This window comes from Cnephaeus nilssonii (genome assembly GCF_951640355.1).
Source record: "Cnephaeus nilssonii genome assembly, chromosome: 18".
NCBI lineage: Eukaryota > Metazoa > Chordata > Mammalia > Chiroptera > Vespertilionidae > Cnephaeus > Cnephaeus nilssonii.
The window spans coordinates 11,623,541-11,648,584 of NC_137089.1; the positions used below are offsets into that span (position 1 = coordinate 11,623,541).

The 25,044-nt window shown below is 36.0% G+C and overlaps 1 protein-coding gene across 3 annotated transcripts in view; it reads right to left on the reverse strand.

The window, feature by feature from the left end:
• Nucleotides 1–25,044, reverse strand: part of STK3 (serine/threonine kinase 3) — a 225,472-nt gene that overhangs the window by 35,411 nt on the left and 165,017 nt on the right. For all 3 annotated transcript variants that reach the window (XR_013815003.1, XM_079796718.1, XM_079796717.1), the window contains exon 10: nt 24,237–24,412. Coding sequence is in view for 2 of the 3 variants with exons in the window: in XM_079796718.1 (XP_079652844.1) it covers nt 24,237–24,412 (176 nt within the window). In the remaining variant the exon portion in view is untranslated. The remainder of the gene's footprint in view (nt 1–24,236; nt 24,413–25,044) is intronic.

A 25,044-nucleotide genomic window follows, 5' to 3' on the forward strand; every position in this document is an offset into this window, starting at 1 on the left:
AGAATAAGGACACTTTCCAGTCTCTCTTGCAGCTAGGGATAGCCATGACACTAAGTACTGGGCAGTACCATATGGCAACTTCCCAGCATCTTCCTCAAAAGATGGCTGGGCCATCCCCCTTCCCATCCCTGTCTCCATCCTGCTCCTGGAATGGAGATGCCTCCACCTTCAATTAGGAACATGAGAGCAGCACGCTAAGAATGGGGAGTGGGGAGATTCAAGGAGTGGGTCTCTAGACATATAAATTGTTTGCAATTTTATCTAAACAATACTCTAAAAATACCCTTAAAATGATCTTTTGCACATATCTACTTTCTTAGATTACATTCCTAGAAGTGGGTAAAGGAGTTAAAAACATTCTAAAGTTTTTATGAAGTCAGAAGAGAAACAGTCCAGAGATGGAAGACGCTGACGATGCCTTGCCATACTAGCAGTCAGCAGATATGCGTCACTGCAGATTGCCCAGGACCAAACCAGAGAGGGTCGGACCTGCAATACCACCATTTGTCCACCATCCAGAACTGAAATATCATTGCTGTTATGAACACATAAACAACTGTTGGACACAGAAACCGGGACTCAAAAGAACTGTTGGCCCAGAAAGAAACTCACTATAGACTGATTCATTTGCCTCTCAGCATAACTATTATTGCTTGTCTCATTTTCGGTTCCTATAAGTGTATTCCTAGTATCACATGAGCTCACTCATCTAGGGGAAAAGATGAACAACATAGACTGAAGAACAAGAACAGCATTGATCAGACTGTCAGACCTCAGAGGGAAGGTAGGGGAGGGTGGGGACAAGGGAGATAGATCAACCAAAGGACTTGTGTGCTTGCATATGAGCCTAACCAGTGATCATGGACAACAGGGGGAGGGGGGTATGCGTGTGGGGGGGGGGTTGGGAAGGGAACGGGGGGAGGGGGTTGATGACAAATATGTGATACCTTAATCAATAAAGTAATTAAAAAAAACATTCTAAAGTTTTTGATACATTTGGCCAAGTTGCTCTTCTGAAAGTTTGAATTTACATGTGCTCCCCCCCTTTTCAGCCCAATATTAGGAATTAATTTTTTATCATTAATTGGGAAGAGCTCTTTTTATATTAAGGGTGTGGATACCATATTATAAATACTTCTTCCCAATGCATTTGCCTTTCAATTTAGTTGATTTTGTTGTTGGGCAAAAACTTGAAATCTTTATGTAGTAAAATCAAACCCTTTAAAATAGTTCCTGCTTTTACTATTATACATTTAAAAAGCCTTCCCCCACATCAAGATTGTATATATATTCACCTAAGTTTTCCCCATTATGTTTTTTACTTCAGTTAATCTTTAATCCATATGGAATTTCTCCCATACATTTAGCTGTGTACCTAGACACTCAGCTAACACATTTAATAACAGATATCATTAAATATCTCTTTTCCTAATAATTAAAAAGTCCACTTTTATTTTTTAAAATAAGTATTACTGTTTGATTATTGTGGCTGTGGAAATGTTTTAATACCCACTCATACAAGTAATTCACATTACATTGTTTTTTCCCCTCCAAATGTCTGGTTTATTCCTCTAAGAAAACTTCAGATATACAGTGTCAGGTTTAGCAAAAAGAATAAAAAATCCAGCCCTAACCGGTTTGGCTCAGTGGATAGAGCATCGGCCTGTGGACTCAAGGGTCCCAGGTTCGATTCTGGTCAAGGGCATGTACCTTGGTTGTGGGCACATTCCCAGTAGGGGGTGTGCAGGAGGCAGCTGATTGATGTTTCTCTCTCATCAATGTTTCTAGCTCTCTATCCTTCCTCTCTGTAAAAATCAATAATATATATATATTTTTAAAAGAATAAAAAACCAAATGAAATATTAATTGGAATTTTATTAAATGATAGAGAGCAATTGGGAGGGGGTAATGTAAAACTTTAAAACATTAATTCTTTCCATCCACAAATCTGCATTGTTCTCCATTTGTTAAATTGGTTGTGTTTTGTTTGGGGTTTTTTTGGTCTTTAGTTGGGTTCTGTAGTTTACTTTGTATAGTTAGTTCTATAGTTCACATTAAGTTCTGTGATTTATTTCATTAGGCAAATTTCTTTAGTTGTAAATTTTTTTCTGTATTTGTGTTATTATAAGTAGGATCTTTAAAAAATGTATTTCTCTGTGCTGATATAGAGGAAACACTGATTTCTGAATTTATTTCGTAACTGACCATGTTACTGGTATGCTTTTAATAATGTTCATAAATGTTAGTTGATTATCTTGGGTTTTCTAGTTAGGAATAATATTTTCAATTTCAAGTAATGATGGTATTTCTCACTTCCTTTGCAACGTTTATACTTGACTTCATTTTTATTTTTGTCTTACTGCATTAGATAGAACTTTCAAAACAATATTAAATCCTTTTAATAGCGGTACTAGCTGACATTTCTACATTTTACTTCTTAACTTTACATTTTAGGGCATTTTTCTCTTTTGCCCTGTGTAACAGCTGCTATGTATCAGTTTTCCACCCCTACTTACACTTCCCTTTACCTCCAACTATATTATAAATTCCTTGAGTGCAAATGCTGTGTTTTAATCATCTTTAAAATAACTATAACACCCAGCACAGTTTCTTGCACAGAGAAAAGGAATCATTAAACAGTTGGTTCTCAAACCTGGTGGATCATTGGAATCAAGGGGAACTTTTTAAAAAATGGACTGCAAGGTCCATAAACCATTTACAAACTGCAAATCCTCTCTTTCTGAAGGAGGGAGTCTAGATATCTTAAAAGCTTCCGAGGTGATTTTGATGATGCACCAGGTTTGAGAACCACTAATATTTTCAACACTCCTAGAGGTTCTGTTTCAGAGCCAGGGATCTGATTTTTAACAAATCTTCCCAGATGACTCATAGATGCAGGTTTGGAAATTACTGATATATATATACAGTAACTCAGAGAATGGATCAGAGTTTTATTTTATTTTTTTCCTTTATGTTGTCTGTATATATTCTTTCATACACAAAAGTGAAAAAAATAGCAAGATACAGAAATAAAAAGCTCATCTCCCATCTCTACTTCCTTGAAGTAACCACTAATAACTGCCTAGTGATACATAAAGCAAACAAAAGGGTGTGTGTGTAGTTTTCTTTTTTGTTTGTTTTTAGCAAACAAATTATTTTGTAATTTGGTGGTTTATTTATTTTCTCTTTTATTTTTATTTTATCTGTCTTCTCATCTATTAAAGACTTAAAAACAGCAATAAGTATAAAGAGATTTTCATTTCATTTTTTGTTTTTTTAGCAAATATAGAAACAATTTTGGGAAACTCATTTAGGAAGTTCAAAAACTAAAAGTAAAGTTAACTATACTAAACTTTAGTATGGGTTCATGATCAAAATAGCACCTTAAAAACCACGAGGATAGTATTAATGTAGGAAGGCTAAAAATGGCACGTAAAGCTGTCTTTTCTGCACAGATAATAAAGTAATTAAAAAATACAAAAAGAAATTCTATTATAGATGTTAAATTACTCATCTTTTAGATAAAAGTTATTTTTAACATCAAGCAAAATTAAGGCTCAGCTGACCTCCACTTAATAAGCTTTAACAAAACATAAAAGATAGCACTCAAGTGCATCCCTGAAATAAAAAATAGAACTAATAATAAAAAGGCTGGGAGAGTAAGTTACTGGCTAAGACAAAAAGATTATATTCTAAAAGGCTAAGTCATGACTTTGGTGAAATCACAATATTCATTTATTATTCTAAATTTTTATAAAGTTCCTTCTCCAAAAGGCTTAATTGTTAAACAGTGCAAACGAATAATTCTAAATTCTCCAGTACTGAAAATTAGAGGACCATGTGGGAGAGGCTGAGCAGAATGAAAAGAAAAGTAAAAATGAAAACAAGCAAAATAAAAGATCTTCCTCTATCAAAAATGAATTAAACTGCAATTTCTGACTCATTCCCCACGGATCTTTTTATAAAAGCAGGATTTATAGAGTTTTAAGTAAATTATGTCTTTCTGGCTGTCATGAGTCTGTTAGCACTGTACTGAATTCTGGTAAGTTGGAAGGGGAGAGAGAACACAGTGAACTAAATTAATCAAAAGAAGTGTGAAATTGGAGAAAGGCCCAAAAACCGAGTGTAAAGAGATTGAAAATAATAATAATTTACAGAGGAAATAGTTTTGAGAAAGAGAACAATATTCAGTGTGGTGGTTAAATAAATGGATCCTAAAAATAGTGTTGTTGTTTTTTGGTGGGTAGGGAAATCAGGGAGACCTACAATGGTAGGTCTTAGGTTTGAAATTGCTAGATATTTGGCAGAAGGATTAATAAATGAAAAAGGGAGTAATTATTAGGTGGCATCTCTAACTGCTACTTCCCTCCCCATCCCCAAACCAGCACCCACCCTCATTCCCTAATTGTTCTGACCCAGAATAACACTTCTTCCCGTCCAGACTTGACTTTTCTATCCATGCTCTCTGTCTCCTTCCTTACAGACTTCATCCCACAGATTATCTTTACTCAATCTTCAAGTTCCTGCCATTAGTGCTTTCTTTTCAGCATGAAAAAAAAAAAATCCTCAAGATTTTCATATCTAACACTAAACCAAAATAAAAAGTTTCCTTAACTTTATATTCCCCTTTATCATGATATATCTATTATTTTCACAAGCCACTCCTAGAGGAAGTCTACTTCTTTCCCAGCACTTACTCCTCACCCTGAAGCAGTCTAGCTTTAGGGCCTCCCCATCTCACTAAGGCTGTTTCACTTAAAGGCAGCACTGATCTTCTTCTTTTTAATATGGTTCTATTGATTTTTAGAGAGAGGGGAAGGGAGAGGGATAGAGATAGAAACATCTTTGATAGGCTGCCTCCTACTGGTGATCAAGCCCACAATCTGGGCATGTGCCCTGGCCAAGAATCAACTGAGATCTCTTGGTTTCTGGGTCAGCGTTCAACCACTGAGCACACCAGCTGGGCTACACTGACCTTCTAAATGTCAAACCCAATCTCCAGTTTTCAGCTCTCAGGATTTAATCTTGCTGAAGCTTTTTATATATTCACCTCTTTCTTGAAAAGCTTTCCATCCTCAATATCTAAGACATCACATTCCTCCTGTTGATGCTCCACAGGGACGGATCTCAGTCTGCCTATTTTTACTTTCCCTCTATATTCATGACTTCAATTACACTAGTTCAAAAATGACCCACGATTCCAAATCTCTAATCCCGAAAGATATTTCTGTGGAACTCCCATTCTGGCTGTCTGAAAAAACAGGTCTTTCTGAATGGTTGTATGTCCAGTGCTAAGTCCCCCTTAAAAAGTCACTATTCCTTAGCGAATGTAACCATCACTCAGCTAGGTGCTCGAGTTAAACATCTGGGAATCATCTGAGATCCCTTCCTCTCCTCCCAGATCTAATCACGAAGGACTGGAGATTCTCTCAAACTGCCCCTTTCCATTCATTCCAGTGCCTTCGTTCATTTCTCATTTGGATTATGCCATACTGCGACAGTCCCTTAGTGATTTTTCTACCTCTAATATCAATCCCTTGCAGTGTGGTTTCCACAGGTCAGTTGATTGTAACTTCAATGGCTCTCAGTTATCAAGCTAACCTCTCAAATTCTTTGTGCGCATAAACGTATCTGCCCACTCTCCTTCCTATTCCCAACACTTCCCACTCAACTTTACGCTCCAACAACATGTAATCCTGTGCCCAATTCTTCTGTCTGTGCTATAACACTATTTTCTCATTTGTCTGCCTGCTACATTCTTACCCATTTTTAGGTATCTGTTTAAATGCTAACTTTTAAACAGCATCCTCTTTTAATGGGTAGACTTTGGTGTTCTTTGCACATTCTCAATTGCAGTTCTGAAGAGTCTTCCATTACACAATGGCTTACTGCATCATAATTGTTCACATGGTCATCCCAACTACCTAACTGGCTTAGATTAGGAAATTAAAAATAGGTCTTGTATCCCAGATCAATAGGATATTATTGGACTATTCTGTAACTTAAACATTTTATAACAACGTATGCCCAGAAAGAAAGGTCTTTTAATTAACTTTAAACTATTTGAGATTAAAGAATGAGACCACTTATTATTTTTGTTTTACCATTGCCTAGTAAAGTGTCTAGCAGAGATTAGATTTTTAATACATGCATTGCTTTCAATTTAAATCTAATTTAAATTATAGATCTGTAGCATTTATCCAGCAAATATTTCACTGAACAAATATTAGTTGAGCAGCCATTATTAGCCTGAAACCACCCTTGCTGCAAGGATACAGTGTTGAACACGACAGGCACAACAGGAGTGGTGATGCTAGAGGAGGGAGGACTGTGAGAAGCAAGCTGGAGAGGCACCAGGAGCCAAATTGTAAAAGGATTTTCAAGAGAAGCTTACGCTCAGTGCTTCCAGTAACCAATTCTAATTTTCTCCATAAATCAAACCACTAAATGAAACACCTGTTTTCTAAAAACATCACATTCCTGAACCATAAGAAAGAAAAACTATTCTAACTAAAACTCTTCCCAGATTTCCCATCCCATGGCACCCACTGTGACTAAGCACTGAGGAAACATTAAACCAGAGATGTTTTACGTGCACATCTCTAGGGTGTGCAAAAATGAAAACAACTGAGACTCAGAGCTCTCAAAAGTTATCAGTTTTCATCATGAACTCGTATGCCTAGCATCATATTCAATGTTCACTTTTGAAGCAGGAGGAGTATAGTTCACCTTTTTATTTGGGATCGAAGAAGAGATTCTAATCTTTTTCAGTTTTCCATTTAGATGAGCACAGGTACATTTTTTTTTTTGAGTCTGTGAATACTTTAACTTAAAAGCCATGGACAGCAACCTAGAGGAGCTCTGACCATGCAAAATGTTTTATAAATAGTTCCATGTGCACTGTTCATCGGGGAGTCTCACTGGGGATGGATAATGACCTTGTATTTTGTACTCATTTACTCTGAATTAGCCAAACCTTCTGTTTTTAATTACATACTTAATTCACCTAGCATGGTCTAATTACAGAAAACAAAACATCATTTAAACAAAAGGTGGCCTTGAACTTAATCTATCAAAACACCAGTTAGTTTTAAAAGTTTTCAGTTCTCAACAAACTGCCAAGACATGCAATAGCAATTTTCCAAATGTGATCATATGCTTTTATAGCAACAGATTTACTACAAAATCAAACATCTGTATATACTTTGAAACCTCGATGTGTTGTCTCGCTATTAATGCAAATCTGCTTAAATTTTGATAGACCTAAAAATCTTAAAGCTAAAGTACTACACAATAATTTTTAAATATCCAAGACCACTGTGGCCTTGAAATGACAAGTTATCATAACCGTGGCTACTTATTTAGAAAGCAGTCCAGAACTCTGTACAAACTCACGTGTGGAATGTTTCCCAGCTTCCCCAGGGTAGCAGCCCTTCTCCTCTGTGCTACCACAGCACCCTATACATCTCTCAATCAGTGTTCAGGATGCTGAATTATGGTTATTGGTTTCAAGATCTGTCCCCTAACTAGGCTGCAAAACTTCCTGGAAGTAGACTTCATGCCTTTTCTCTCTAAGCTCCCAACGTGGAGCACAGCTCCTGACACAGAGCCAAGTCCTCAATACATGCCTGCTGAGTTAATGTATTTAAATGCAATCGTGTAAAACTGTCTCAGTTTGTGGACAACACGATCTTGTATGTAGAAAACCCTAAGGAATCCAGCAAAAAACAACTGGAACTAATGAATGAGTTCCAAAGGTTGCAGGATACAAGATCAATATACAAAAATCAATTGTGTTTCTATATTGTAGCAATAAGCAAACCAAAAATGAAATTAAGAAAAATAATTCCACTAACAATAGCATCAAAAAGAATAATGTATTTAGAAATAAATTTAACAAAAGTTGTGAAAAACTTATACTGGGAAACTACAAAACACTCCTTGGGTAAACTCACTGAGTTGATTACCTCTGAATCAAGTTTAACTAGGCCAACATGGGTGGAGCCAAGTTTTCCAACAACATATACAGTTAATCAAAATTTTTAAATAAAAAAATAATAACATGATTTGACACTGGACTGGAATATGTGACATTAGAACTGTCCAGGAATGCCAACGTGGTGTGATCACCCAAAAGAGGCTATAAAGAGACCCGGGAAGTTCCGTTGCAAGGTAGGTTTAAAGGGACCATTGTGAGGAAGTTATCATCCTGAGCCAGATCCAGGAAAAACAACAGTGTGAAAGTCAGGGCTCCTATGTAGAATGGACTAGGCTCTCGGGGCATAACCTTCTATGTAGTACAAATGATTTCCAATATACAGAAAATTGATTTCACTGCCACAGTATGTAAGTTCCTGAAAAGCCCACTTAAAAACATTTTATTTCAGCATTCAAGTTATATCTATACTGCTTTAAGAAATACTTTAAGAACAATTTAGAAATTTAAGTATTTAAAAATGCTTAAATGCTTTATTATCAGTTATTACATTTATAGTTCACAAATTACTAAGTCAGAGAGATACTCTAGGCATCCTGCTATTGTAACCACCTATCCTTTTTAAAATATATATATTTTATTGATTTTTTACAGAGAGGAAGGGAGAGGGATAGAGAGTTAGGAACATCGATGAGAGAGAAACATCGATCAGCTGCCTCTTGCATACCTCCTACTCTCCTGCACACCTCCTACCGGGGATGTGCCCACAACCAAGGTACGCGCCCTTGACTGGAATCGAACCTGGGACCTTTCAGTCCTCAGGCCAACGTTCTATCCACTGAGCCAAACCAGTTAGGGCGTAACCACCTATCTAGCAGAAAGGTGGAAGAAACAGTTGTGGCTCATATTTGTGTGATTCCATTAGCATGAAATGGTAAGATATGCAAATCCACAGAGACAGGAAGCAGACTAATGGTTACCTAGGTCTGGAGGGAGAGCATGTTGGGGGGGAAATAAGGAGTGAATGCTAATGGGTTCAGGTTTCTTTTGGGGGTGATGAAAATATCCTAAAATGGACTGTGGTGATAGCTACATAACTGTGTATACACTATAAAAACCACTGAATTGTACACGTTAAGTGGATGAATTGTACAGTATGTGAAATAAAGCTAAAAAAAAGTTGTTATAAAATTTAAAAATAGTTGTGGCTGATTATGTATTAGATTAATTAAAAACAAGACAATTTAGGAAAAATATAATGAGAAAATGAATTTAAAATAAATTCTTAACATAAAACTAAGAATTACTATCACAATTTGACAGAAATTAAAATAAGCAACATTATTGGTACACATATTCTAAAAAGCATTCCAACAAATATTTTAACCATATGGTCTTGATCTCTTCTAAAATGCAAAAGAGTTAGGAAAGTTCAAGTAAAAAACTAATGATGTATTCTTACATGCTTTATAAAATGAGTAAACAAAAGCTCAGGAAAATTGATCTTAAAAAAATAAAAAGCTTTCCAAAACCCATCCCAAATTTGCCCAATCAAGTCTTCTCCTAATCATCTACCTTCGACTTTAAGTTTATTTAATGATCTAACTGTTAGAGATTCAACATATGATGAAAGGGAACTTGGAGAAAAGTAAATTAATTATAAGAAGAAAATACCTTTCCTTCTCTTCACTTGGGCAAAATGTTTAGACAGGATTCTATAGCAATTTCTTAGGCTGTTTTCTAAGGTTTTCCTAAGCACTCTTAAGGTTGGCACATCAATATAAATTTTATTCTACTTTTAAATCTTTTGTAATAACATGTATTTTAGGCTTATAATTTCAAATCAAGGTTAGGGGTGTGTGTATATAAAATGCATATTCATTCAAAAATCAAATTCATAGCATTTAAAATATTTAGGCTGTTTTATCTAAGCTACTCTGTGAATCTTGTGTTCACTTAGATGACTACCATGCAGATTATTAGTAGGCTGGTAAATGTAATGAAAAAATTATCAATGGAATTATTTTATTAAGGCAAATTACTTAGACATATTTTAAATTCTGATTTGAAAGAGTTTCACCTAGTAATTAAACAGCTCTTTTAGCAACAAGGGCATAAAATAAACGATCTCATAAACCTAAGCCTAGAGTTTATCATAGACTAAGATTTTCAAACTTTAAATTGATCATAAATTTAAGTATATACTGGGGAATAAAACAAAGAATGAGAATTACTGTGATTAGCGAATAGCCTTTTAACAAGATTGTGGTAACCTAAAATTTATCAACATTAAATAATATATCTACCTATAAAATTAATGTTGCATATTCTGTCAAAATTTCTATTTTTCTACTCAGAAGTTACTCAATAATAAAAATGTATTTGGAAATTTATCCAATATTTTTCAAAAAATTGTTAAGATTTTATTTGAAATATATCTATTGCTCATTGACCTTTATTCAAATCACTTCTTATTTAATAAAAATATCTACTTTGAAATTTTAAAGGGTCCAATATCAAAGTATTTTGTTAAATGGTAACCTAGAATAAATTAAAAGAAAGGTTTAAAAAAAGAAAAGTGGTAGGCTTTAAAATAAATCCTGTATATATTTGTGATCACAAATAAATATAACAAAATCAGAGGAGCAACTGGCAAAATGAAAGAAATATCTTGATAACTCATTATTCTAATACAGAATGAACTCCTATAATGAAGAAGGATTACCAGGGACAATAGAAGCCATTTTCTTTTGCTGCTATTAACCATTATTTAACAGTCAAAGTTGATTTAAGGCCTGGTGAAAATGTTCTTGCAAGACTTGACATATGTCCCTGGACCTATGTAGGAGGTGGGGGAAAACATATTTCTGCAAATGGAGACTTGATGGAGCAGCCCGCACCTGCAGACCTAAATGGGAAGGAGAGAATAGGGAGAACCTCTCATACTCCCCCCGCCCCCCCCCCCCACCACCCCCCGAGACCCTGGAAATGGAACATCATGGATTCCCATGGCTCCGTGATTAAAGAAAGAAGCTAGGCTGCTGGTCAAATGCATCCAGTGCCCTGCCTCGAGAGGGACTGAAATTGCGGAGTAGAAAGGAGCCAGGATAAGAGTGACAATCCAAGAAAACCACACATACTGTCCACGTGAAATCACGACATCAGCCGAGACGTTCTGCAGCAGTCAGAACCAGAATACAAACAGGACACATCATCTTCACATGACCAGGTTCAGATGATGACCTCCGCCTCTCTGTCACTCCTCTAACATACTCCCCATCCCACCCTCATCTCTCCAAGAGCTAGATCCAGGAGAGGAGAAAGCACACCCACTACTTTAAGCCAGTAGTAGTGGCCTGCTCTGAGATGTAGGGTAGGGAATATTCAGGTGAGAGTTAAATCAAATTTGAGATTAAAATTTTAAACTAGTCCGACTTTTACTAACCAAAAGTGACCAGAAAGTTGTAGCATTTACCCAAAGGCATAGCTAAGGGACAGATACGGAGGTTAGAGAGTGCATGGTTCAAAGTAGGTTTGGAGAAAAGGCTCTTTCAGGTTTATCCTCAATGAGTTGTAACTGTTTAAAAAGTGCTTACATACTTATACATAACCCCTCATGCCAGGATGACACCTCAAAGAGTTGATAACAAGAAACTTGTAGCTGAAATTACTCTTTTAAATTCAAGCATAGGCCACTGTACAGTGGAACCTCGATTCTCAAACATACAAGGCTGTTCAAGAACCAATCTGTTTGAAAACCAAATCATTTTTCCCATTAGAAATAATGTAATTTAAATGAATTCATCTCAGATCACCAAATGATTCCCTGTTCTAACCTTTCTTATATACAGTACATGTCTAATATACTCTTTAATCTATAAACAAACACTTCTTTCCTTAAGTTTATCGAACTACCCCCTCCTGGCCTTAAAGCAATCTTTCAGCACCTGGTCCAGGGGTGTCTTTAGGAGGCCAGTATGCAGCATCTTCGCTTTTTCACATACTATTGCCTCGGAAATGCTGACACCTGCTAACTGCTTTTCCTTTATCCAAATCAACAACAGTTTCCTACCTCTTCAACTGCCTGCGATCATTGTTTCTTTCACACCCTTAGCAACATTACCACTCTGGAAGGCCTCTTTATGTTTTAAAATTGTGCTAATTGTCCATTATGCCAGCAACAAAAGCAAAAAACACACAAAAATATTCACAGCACAATTTCCTGAGATGTTAACAAGCAAGGGTTAGGTAAATGAACTTGAATTCTCTCCTTTGTTTGTGGCCTGAGAGACACTTTTTGTCGTGCTGATGTATCAGCAAGAAAGGGTTGTCAGGTCCAGAATTGGAATTTTTTGTTCAACAAGGAGACATTATTTCCGTGAACAACTTTCGAGAACTGAATAACCTAGTTTGAGATGGGAGAAGTTCAAGAATGAAGGTTTGACTGTATACACCCAATTTTTAAAAAGCCAAAATGTTACCCATGGTAAATTCTCAAGTGACAGCTGCAACGTGCCTGCTTAAGCTTGGTTCAACTTATATCCATAGCTAGATAAAGCCAGTCTCCCTCCCCACTGCTCCTTCTCTGTCCACCTTAAATTTGGGATTCCCTAGAAATCCACTTTTGGTAACCATTTCTCCTCACTTCAAGGTTCTCTCTTGGTATTCTCATGTACCCCCTTTTAAGGCAAATATTCCCCAATCCATAGCTTCATCCTATGTTTTCAATTACGTAGTAGATTTATATCACACAGATATGACAATTCATTAATACATCCACAACAGAACTCATTAGCTCACTCCCTCCACACACCCAACCTCCAAAATGTGTTCTTCCCTCCTTTTCTATTTTGCATCTCACTCAATGGCAACACTACCAATATAATCCTCTAAATCAGAAGACTTCTTTATGCTAATCCCATACACACAATTGGTTACTATATCCAGATGATTCTAAATGATCTAACCTAATCTAGATGATACCTTGAACGTAGCCTCCTCTAATTCTACTATCTTTGCCTTCTCAACTCTGACAAATTCAAGTCTTTAGTCCAGCCCTCCTAGGTCTCCAATTCCTGCCTATGCTTCACCTTGACACTAAAAAGCAAATCTGATTAAGTTACCTTCCTGATAAGCATTCTGCACTAGCTACACCTGCCCACAGGATTAAAGCTAAATACATGCTAGAAGCCTCAGCCTGGCAACTAAGGCCTGTCCAACCAGGGCCAGTCCTGCATCAGAACCAGTGTTACTCTGCTCAGTAGGCAGCATCTTCTCCTTTAGGACCAGCTCTCTGGCCCAGAAAAGCCTCTGTGTCTCTGGCTAAGCCAACTCATACACACCCTTGCATCTCGGCCTGACCCATGTCTGCACCCCTACTTTATTCTAATGGTCTCCAGATTGGGTTCAGTGCCATGATTTACCTACGTATCTTCTCTTTTTCTTGGTTAATAGCTTTGTTTTATGGCTCAAGTTAACCTCCTCACTAAAAGTTTAGTAATAGGATAATTGTTGAATTGCAGGGCCAACTCTAAAGTCCTATTTCCTAGGTTCAAGTTTTGGCTCCACCACCTAGAAGCTATGTGACTTCAACCACCGAACTTAGTCACCCTGTACCTTAGTTTCCTGAGTTGTAGAAAAAGGCGGGTGTGTGTGTGTGTGGGGGGGGTGGAGGTACAATATGATCATCAAAGGATCATTGTCAGAAGAGTGCTCTGAGATGTACTGAGCACACAGTAAGCTCTCAATATGTATTAGCTTTTATTTTTACTAATATTTAGTTTATTAGCCAGAAGCAAAATGATAGAAAAATTCTGAACAGTAAAATTATACCTGCAGACAAAACGGCACATACCGTACCTTAAAGAACTGGTTAGTTGGAAAAACAATTTCAGATGAAGTTTTAAAAATGCAGCTTTTTATTACAAATCACAGCAAAATGTGGAATAGCCAAATGAATGAAGCTTGATAGTCTTAATGTGGAGTCAAGAAAAAAAATACGAATGAGTATAGACCAAGAAAAAATTCTTACAGGTGAGGGCAACTGATACAAAAATACCAAAAAGAGCTCACAGGTTGACTAAGTTCTGAAAAACGCCTTAAAAATGACAACAAAAATGGGTGGATTTCCAGTATATCTGAAGACCTGCTGTTAAATGATGACTACTAGATTGCTAAGGGCTGCATCATAACCATTTCCTTAAATGAGTTATTTAAAGGATATTTTTCTAGAAGATTATACCTATAATTCTATAATAAAGGAAAATGGGGAAAAACTTTGTTTGCAGACCTTAGCTGTAATTCACTGTTTTCTGCAAATCATGCGGGAATTTATCTGCATCTTATTTCTATTGTGCCTTATACAGATCTGCTAAGGAAAGTCTTTCAATGTTCACGGTCAAGGTAAGAATGATGCAATGTTTAAAATAAAAAAGTAAGGCAACTTCAGGAATTTTGTACCATCACTGAAGTTCTAATGGGTTAAAGACAGAAAGTTTCTTTTCATCAAAGAATACAATCACTAAAATGACTATCAGTTTAGATCTTCCATTAGCAATGATAATCCACAACTGACTACTCATTTCATTTGCCTAGTTAGTAAAAGGGTATGGCTGGGTATTAGCCCTTTACATATGCATATATTTGTATCCTAGGCTATTATGTAGCTTCATTTGCATTCTCACATTGAGACAGAAAGTTAAAAACTAAATTGAAGGACTGTAGATTATAACTTGATACTCTAACCCAGGTTACTGAGACTTAATTATTCACAACAGTAAACTACATATAAAATTAAACATGCATCACCACTTAATTCATAAAGAACAAATAGTTTCTTTGTTAAGAACCATAAAAATATATATTCAAAATAAATTAATGAAATTAAGATATTTGTTTTCAAAATTCTTTTACCTGTTATCACACATTTGTTTGAAATCGTTTTTCACATTTTCCCTTAAGATTGTCTATATTTCTGGAAAAAAGTTTTTTCTATTATTGATGGACACAATTACAAAATAAAACTAGTTTGGTTTTTTAAAAACACCTGTTATTTACTGAAAAGTCTCCCAACCTGAAGAATCCAACCTAATGGAAGTTTTCTATTTCAATAAGTGAGAGGTACTATAGAAAAGGTTGCCAACCCAGTGTCAGGGCAGGAGAGAAAGGTGTCAGTGTTAGCTTAGCCAGGCCAACAAATCTAATGGGCCCCAAGGAACTACTGTGTGTACTTCTAACTGTGAGAGATATGTCAGCAGTATGATGGAAGTTAGCTATGAAAAGGGTTCTGACACTAAACTACTCTGTATATTCTGAAAACCTGAATTAAGTATGAAAGTACAAAAATAATTTTAGATTAAAACATTTCATTTACGACAGTTAAAGTAAAAATAACTATTATCAAGACAACCTGAAATATGCATCACTAGTAACCTCAACCGAGGCTAACAACGCACTTGAAATTGAATGGTTTATTTAAGAAGTAAACACCATGGGGCATCAGTCTGAAATTAAAAGGTAATAAATTATATTGGCCACTCTTTGATCCTAAAGTCCACTAGTGGTTCTTAATGTCGCTTTTGATGCTTATTGACTAAACATTCAAAATAAGGTTATGAACAGAGAGTCTACAGAGTCAAAATAACATCATCACACATCAACATTAGCCATAACATATGCTTGGAGTACAATATCTTTGTTTTAAAGTAGCCAATTTTTCAAAACAATCTTCTAAATAAATGGCATTTAAAAAATTACTATAAGAAGATTTTATGTTTTTTTAGAACTCTTTTTGTTAAGCCAATTTTCTTTTTGCCATGCGCTTTAAATATCTTAGTACATTCCAACACAGTGACAAGAAACCACATACTGCACCTGTGCTTTCTATCTTAATTAATCCAATAAGGACAGGCCAGCTCACTTTAATTTGTAAAGGAAATGATGATGTAGTGCACTTTAACTTAAGGTATTAATTACCTAAATAAGCAGAATTAGCTTAATGTTTCAGTAGACATTGCAAGTAAAAATTTCTGAAAGTATGGAAGACTTAAACAGCATATTTAGGAATAAGAAAGCAAAATGCTCATTCTACCTCAGGTGGCCAAATGCACTAAATTATACTGAAGGGGAAAAACAGCAGTGTGGCAATTCAGACTCTTTACTATAGAATCTATTAAATTCAGCTAAGTTGTCCAGTGATTAATTAACTCAACATTTCTTTTCCTACTTGTATATAAGCAAGTTTGGGGAAGCCACCCTCCTTTCAAAACAAAGGTCATGACTGTCTTAAATGCCTCAGTAAATTGATGGTCAAAATCTGATAAAAATTCTGCAGGGGCTTAGACAATCACATGATGGTGTACACACGCCACACCATCTGTGGGATACGACTGCCAGTACAGATTTCGTGAGCTGGCAGAGGATTAAAATAGTCAAGAATTCTGCAAGCGTTTCAAAGTGTAGGCTTCTCATTAATTTTAATTTCCCGTTGGCTCTACAAGGAAAGAGTGAGCAGTGAAAGCGCCCTGTGCCACATACACTCAAGTTCACGCCACACGTACACCTGTAATCATAAACTCTTATCCAGGGCTGTCCACTACATCATTGGAGGGTTTGTGTTTATTTCTTCTTTACCCTAGAAGAAACAAACCCCAAATATCTAGTTATCTTTTCATACTTTGTTAACTCAAACATCTGGAAATACTTGACAATAATCATTTAATTAATGCAAAGCTAATTGATGACAATGTGCTTAAACACTTCACACAACTGAAGTGGTTTCCTCAGTTCACACAATGAGGGGCTGAAGAGAACAAGATGTTCTCTGAATAAGGTAACTTCTAACCAACATCTCCAAAAACATTATCTGTGTTTAAGTAAGTAAAGCCGATGATAGCCTGCAGCTACACCAGTAAAAACTGGTAGAGGCTGCTGGCTTGGTTCCCCCAAGGCTTTTCAAAGCGGGGCGTGGCTGCAAGTGTTTTTGTGGGCTCTTCATTGCCCTCCGTAACCTAGGCCGCTCTGGGAGGGTGAGGAGGAAACACTCCCCGGAACAGGGAACTATTCCTAATGCCGGGCTCCAGCAGCAGGGCTGGTCCTTCCTCGGGGTTTGCTGCGCTCTGCGTTTTGTGGCAGTGAGAATTTTTGTTGATGTTTGTTTCCTTTTTGTTTCCTTATAACCACACTGACTTGGCAATCCAGGAATCAGAGGAAGACTGTAAAAAACTTAGAAAAGTCTGAGATAAATTTACACTTGGAGGAAAGGACCTTTTTCCTTCTGCCACAATGATTGAGACTTTTTATCACTTTTTGTGTCCCTTAGCTCAAAAGAACATCACCAATGGAATAAATATTTAAGAATCATAGTAATCAAGAAATGTTAATTTATAATTTAGTTTGAGTTAAAAAACAATGGTTAATTTACCTAATTCCTCTTACACTCGTAATTATTGTCAATCCAATTTCTTTCCTTTAAAAAAACAACTTGGAATGAATATAGTGGGTTAACAGATGGTTTTTAAAGTTTTGTTCTTATTCCAAAATCTTTATGTTACCCAAAATATATCTATTTATGAATGATGCTGTAACTTCTGCAAAACATGATCGACACACTCTCTTTCTATTTAACACTAAACAATCTGGATGCTAAGGCTGTTTGGAAATAATTCTAACAAAAACTGAAACATTAGACTAGTGCTATAATAAACAGATTTGCCTTTTACATTTGTTTTATAAATCTTCACAGGCACACCCAAAACAGTTTTTAGTAAAGTTCAAATAATTGGTTCAATTAGCCTAAATATATTTTATCCTATCTTTATAATGCCTCCACATTGGTGAACATATATTAATTCTCCTGTCTTCCCATTACATCCAGGAACATAATAGGAAACAACAGTTCACAGAAAATCCAAAAGACAATTCTAAAGAAAAGACACAGCCCTTGCTGGTTTGGCTCAGTGCGTTGGCCTGGGAACAGAAGGGTACCGGGTTCGATTCCGGTCAAAGGCACAGGCCTGGGTAGCAGGCTCTATCCCCAGTAGAGAGCTTGCAGGAGGCAGCCGATCCATGGTTCTCTCTCATCACTGATGTTTACATCTCTCTCTCCCTCTCCCTTCCTCTCTCTCTAAAGTCAATAAAAACATATTTTAAGAAAAGAAAAGACACACATGATGTTGCAGACAGGCTTTAAGATAAAGAATGCTTCCTGCTCCGCACATCTGTCCAGCAGGTGCCTCTGAATAAGTTCTGTCTCTTAGGAACCTGCTCTGAATTCTACAAAAGATAATGAAGTGTTCTCTTTCATTTTTCTTTCTGGAAACCTATTTTCCTCAATGCAGACGGATAAGACTTCTACATCCTGGAAATATAGTCAAAACAACTTAGGGCTCTTTTAAGCACCTTCTATTTAATAGACACAGGAATCACATGAAGCCAGTTCTTTTGGAAGGTAGCCCTGACATACATCATAAAGAGGGAAGATAAACACACAAATCTTAGCACACTGTTTACTTTGATGAGTCAATTTTTTTTTACATCCTATGTCTAATGTATGATGGAATGAATAAGACCAGACTTCTCTTATCATTACCAGCTGGTGTCATAAGTGGAAACTGTCTTTGCTTTCAGAGCATTCCCTCACTTTGTAAGCAAAGTATTCCACTGACCCCTGTACACCTGGCCCTACTCTCTTTAGCCCCTCACACACCTTTCTTTGTCCTTTACCACACTCACTACTACTTCTAGCACTTCTTTATGCATCTGGCAAGCCTGCCTTTATTCATCTCTTATTTATCCCCATTTACACGATCCTCAGGAGCTATTCACAAACATCTTCCATTTGCCGCAAAGTGATGGACGGTTGGGTGGTTCCAGGTGACAGGTGCAGTGAACGTTGAAGAGGGAAGAACTGCTCTAGCTGCTCCCTTTTAAGGCTCCATGCCCTGTGTAACTCAGAAAAAAATAATCCCGCAAAAGTGGAATCCAGTCGCAGGATCTTTTGAAGCCTCTTTCCTACTGTGAGGACATTTTTGTTTCCTTTTTTTTCTTTCACCTCCTGTTATTTAGTTCTTCATCTTAACCAAAATAGCACTCTAGTAAGTTGGCTGTTTCTGTTGATTAACCTTTTCTAATGCATCTCCTGTTTTTGTTTCTTTTTCTCCCCCATTTTATTATCATAGATACTCCTTAACTTACAGTGGAGTAACCTCCCAATAAACCCGTCGTAAGTTGAAAATATCAAGTCAAAATGCATTTAACCGCCTTACCTACCGAACACCATAACTTAGCCTAGCCTATCTTAAAAACGCTCAGAGCACAATATCCAACATACCCGGTAACACACAGAGTACAGGGCAACATATCGGCTGTCTCCTGTGGTCCTGTGTCTGACTGGGCGCTGTGGCTCACTGCTGCTGCCCCGTGTGGTGAGACAGTGCCATACTGCCTAGGCACTAGCCCAGGAAAAAGAGCAAATTCAGAAGTTTAAGTATGATTTCTACTGAACGTGAAGCACAAAGAGAGAGAAAGAGATATCATTTTTATATCACCTAAAGCAGAAATTGTAAGTCAAATCATTGTTAAGTCACGGACCATCTGTATATTATTGTAAGCCTATTTCACATAACTGGTTTTTCCTATCTTTAGTCTTTTCCTAGCAATCAAATCCTGCTGCCATCAAGATTAAGATCTTAAAACAGTTCATCATGTCACTCTCCAACTTGAAAACCTTCCATGGCTTTCTATTATGAAATAAAAATTCAGACTCTGCAATCTTGTGCTCAGGGACATCTGACCCTTTCCATTGTATTTCCTTCATTGTGTCATTGTCACCCAATACAACTTGTGGTTTCCTATCTCTATGCTTTCTATTATACGCATCATTCTCGGTAGTGCCTGCATTCCCCCCTCCTGCTATCCATCTTTCAATGCTTAGACAAAGCCCTCACAATAATATAATTTTATAACCCACTCCAGCCTTAATATTGAGTTCCCCCTCTTATGCAAAACCATATGTCATGAGAATTATTGCTCTAGAATACAACTTAATAGTTAATACCTTGCCTTTTTAATTTAATAAATATTATATATGTGTGTTTATACCCCATAGTGCCTAGCACAATCTAAAGCAGAAAGCAGAACATTTGTTAAATTAGTTTGTTTTCTAACAAGTTTGGAATTTTCAGGTAAAAGGACTCCAAAATCTTGAATCTTGACTGGTCTTGTGACATATCTTGGTTAACAAAATATGGCAGAAGTGACACTATGCATTTTTGTGTGTTTTGTTTTGTTAATCCTCACCCAAGGATATTTTTTCCATTGATTTTTAGAGAGAGTGGAAGGGCTGGGGGCGGACATTGATGTGAGAGAGACACATCAATAGGTTGTCTCCTGAATGCACCCTAATGGGGGCTGGGTTTCGAACCTGCAACTCAGGTATGTGCCCTTGACTGGGAATCAAACACTTCCATGCACAGGCTGACCATCTAACCACTGAGCAACAATGGCCAGGGCAGATATTATGCAAATTCTTTTTCTCCCTCTTATTTTTTTTTATTGTGGTAAAATATATATGTTAAAATCCACCATTTTAACCATTTCTAAGCATACAAGTTCAGTGGCGTTAAGTACATTCACACTGTTGGGCCACCATCACAACCATCCATCCCTGGAACTTTTTTCATATTGCAAAACTGAAACTCTGTACCCACTAAACAATAATTCGCCATCTCTCCTCTGCAGCCCCTGGCCACTACCATTCTATTTTCTGTCTCTATGAATCTGAATGATCTAGGTATCTCATGTAAGTGGAATCGCAGAGTATTTGTCCTTGTGTGACTAGCTATTTCACTTAGCACAGTATCTTCAAGGTTTGTCCATATTATGGCATGTGTCAGAATTTTTCCTTTTTAGGCTGAATAATATTCCATCTGTATATATATATATCACATTTTGTTTATCTATTCATTGATGGACACTTGGGCTGCTTCCACCTTTTGGTTACTGTGAATAATGTTGCTATGAACATGGATGTACAAATATCTGTTTGAGTCCTGCTTTCACTTTGTTTGCTTCATGCCAGAAGTAGAATTGCTGGAACACATAGTAATATTGTTGAATTTTTTGAAGGAATGCCATACTGTTTACCACAATAGCTAAACCATTTTACATTCCCACCTACAGTACATAAGGAAGGGTTCAAACTTCTCCAAATCCTCAAACACTTGTTATTTTCTGTCTCCTTCTGTGTGTGTGTGTTTGTTTATATGACAGCCATTTAATGGGTGTAAAGTGATATTTCATGGTTTTGATGTGCATTTCCCTAACAGTTAGTGATATTAAACATGTTTTCACTTGCTTATCTTCTTTGGAGAAATATCTATTTGAAGAAATAGCTACCCATTTTTTTTATTGGGTTATTTTGTTGTGAATTGCAGAAGTGCTTTATACAGGGTGGGGCAAAAGTAGGTTTATAGTTGTGAGTACACAAAACACAGTTTATTCTTATATTATTACTTATTAATTTTTGTATTATTTTTCCACATAAACAATTGTTAATTCCTTATCAGATAGACGATTTGCAAATGTTTTCTCCCATTCCATGGTTGCCTTTTCACTCTGTTGATAGTGTCCCTTGATATACAAAAGTTTTAATTTTGATGTAGTCCAATTTATATATTTTTTCTTTTGTTGCTTATGCTTTCAGTATCATATCCAGGAAATCATTGTTAAGTCCAATGTCATGAAGCTTTTCCCCTATTTTTTTCTAGGAGTTTTATAGTTTCAGTTCTTATGTTTCGATCTTTGATTCATTTTAAATTAATTTTTGTATATGGCATAAGGTAAGAGCCCAACTTCATTCTTTTGCATATTATGGATATCCAGTTTTCCCAGCATTGTTTGTTGACAAGACTATCTTTTCCCCATTGAATGGTCTTGTACTATCATAAAAAATCATTTGACTACATATGCTTATTTCTGGGCTTTTTATTCTAATCCATTGGTCTATGTATCTGTGTGTTTTGAATACTGTAGATTTTTTTGTTAATTACTATTTTGTAGCTTTGTAGTAAATTTTGAAATTAGGAAGTATGAGACCTCCAACTTCATTTCTCTTTCTCAAGATTGTTTTACTCTCCTAATCCCTTGAAATTTTATATGAATTTTAGGATGGATTTTTCTACTTCTGCAAAAAAAGTAATTGGGATTTTGATGGAAATTACATTAAATCTATAGATTGCTTTGGAGAATATACACATCTTAATAATATTAAGACTTACAACCCTTAAACATGAGATGTCTTTCCATGTTTTGGTGTCTTCTTTAATTTAAGCAATGTTTTGTAGTTTTCAGTGTACAAGTCTTGAACCTCCTTGGTTAAGATCTTTCCTAAGTATTCATTTTTTAAAATTATTTTTATTGACTTTTAGAGAGAGAGAAACATCGATGTGAGAGTAAAACATTGATGGGCTGCTTCCTGCATGCCCCCTACCGGGGATCAAGCCCACAACCTGGGCATGTGTTCTGACCAGGATGAACCGGCAACCTTTCGGTACCTGGGACAATGTCCAACCAACTGAGCCACCCTGGCCAGGGCCCTAAGTATTCATTGTTTTGATGCTATTGTACATGGACACTATGCAAATCCTAAGTATAGGTCTCAAGAGGCCTTACAACTTCTGTTATTACCCTCTTAGCAGGGTACTACCGCCACCTAAAAACTCCAGACTTGCCTGATAGGGTCATGTGGCCTTGCTAACTGTCAACGTAACTGGCGGACACAGGAGTGAGGTAATTTTCGATCATTCACTCTAGTCAAGCTGTTGGATGACAGCAGCCACTTGTGACACCCCAGGTGAAACCAGCACAAGAACCACTCATCTAAACCTAGTCAAACTGCTTACCCACAAAAGTGTGAGCAAATAAAAAGTTGCAGTTTTAAGCCAGTAAGTAGAAAAACTAATTGAAATAATTAAATAATTGTATTTAATATTTCTTAACTATGATAATTTATTCATTACTTTGTAGCTCATTTCATACTCTTTCCCAGAGGCTATTAAGATTTATTCTAGCTGAGACAAGACAGAGTTCTTTGATGCTAAATATTCTACATAATTCATTATGTTCATGAATAATTTAAAGCTTGAATGTCAGCATTCTAAATAATTTATAATTTTTTAAAAAGTAGCTTAAAATGAAATCTTACAAAAACTAGAGAAATACAAATTTCATTTTTCTAATTTACAACTTCAAAATTGAAAAGACAGTAAGTAAATATCACAATGTTTTCAGGATAACCTGTGCTATTGCTAATATTTGCTAGCAATGAGTACTAAACTTATTGAGGACAGATTTTGAAACTCTATTATCTGATTATTTAAAAAACTTAAATAATCACAATATTTAGGAGTAAAGTACTCAACATTAAAAATATTTAGAGGCACGCTGACTAAGCAAAATGGCTTAAAGTTACTTAAAAAATTAAAGACATACATACATCTAAAATTTTATTTACTTATGAATAAATGTATTTATTACAAATATAGCTGTGAAGGATTGTAGTTACTTCATGTGGGGGAAAAAATCTTTCAGAATAATAGCCAAAAGTAACATACTATTTAAAACATGCTAAAGCAAAAATCTACTCTATAAAGATGGCTGCTCCATTAAAAAATTCATTATGAGAAATTATTCTCTCAAGATGTGGAAATAGTTGCTTTAGAATTGTCTGCATTATATGCATTCTTTAAAAGAAATAAAAAGGAAAAGGGCAAAAGAAAAAGAGAAAATGTAATAAAAGAGGTGTTAAAGCACAGTTTAATAGTGAAGTTTATATGCTAACTAGAAAAAAAATAGGGCTATTATTTCTGACAAACCAACTGGAATTAACACTTACTCAAGTAGAAACGAATTCAGTTAACTTTCAAAGTTGAGGCAAATTTCTCCAAGTCTATGTCATAAATGTTGTATCACTTGTTTTGGAAATGGAATTTACTGTCAGAAGTATCTCATATTTGCACTATTAGAAACATCTTTTGAAATAATTGTCATTTTAATTTTAAAGGGTCCTAAATATTTCTGTAAATGTAAGCTATGAGTTATTTAACTGTAATCAATTATTTACATTTCTCTGCAAGTACATTTCTACAAGAAAACTACAACTGTACCATTCCCTACTCACATTTATGACTATATGTTGAATATTAATCTATAGTCTATATATAATTTTATACATATACTACGATTCGCAATCCGACAATAAAAGAAAGAGAAAATATAAATAAGAGAATTAAAATGTACTTACAAAGTCGAAGTCTCCGTCTTGAGGAACTTTCCAGTTATCAGGAAAAACATTTTTGGACATAGGGAAGGGTTCATGCATGTTCTGATTACAGTTCTCATGACTCTTATTCTTGAAGTCCTGTTTATCAAAGTAGTCCATGAAAGACGGTCTTTGCACTTGTGGTGAAGTTGCATTTCCTTAGGTAAACAAATAACATGAGAGAGTATAAGTGCTCACATTTAAAGAAGAATGATTTCTATTGAAGTATAAGTTTTTATTGAGCAATATAATGGATTTTCACTGGTCATATTTAAGACCAACATAGTCAATTTAATGAAGAACAAAGTAAAATAAAATAAAATAAAGTGAGAATGAAAAAACCCAAACATATCCATCGGTTGAAATAAAAGTTCAACCAATGATGAGGCAGAGATCCACGATATTCTTAGGATTGTGGAAACATTTCAGAATTTGGGCAGATCTTTACCATAACTTTATTTAAAGTCATTGCAGAGGTATTTGAAATCTGTCAGAGAAAGAACATTGTGAAAACCTGCTTTGTTTTAAATAGCTAAGCCTGAATTATTGTTGTCATTGCGCACCACTAGCGATTAGAAGTTAAAAGGATTCACCCAGGCTCCTCTTTTATCTCTTCACTTCCTCATGGTCCTTCTGGCTAATCCCACCTCCTCCTGGCCTCCCATAGCCTCACCAGTCATATGATATCTGTGAACCCCAGCTCTATTTCTCCAGCCCAGACCTGGCTCCTAAGTTCTACACCCAACTTGCCCACTACTTACTCTTACTAATAGACTGGATCTGAGGTAGT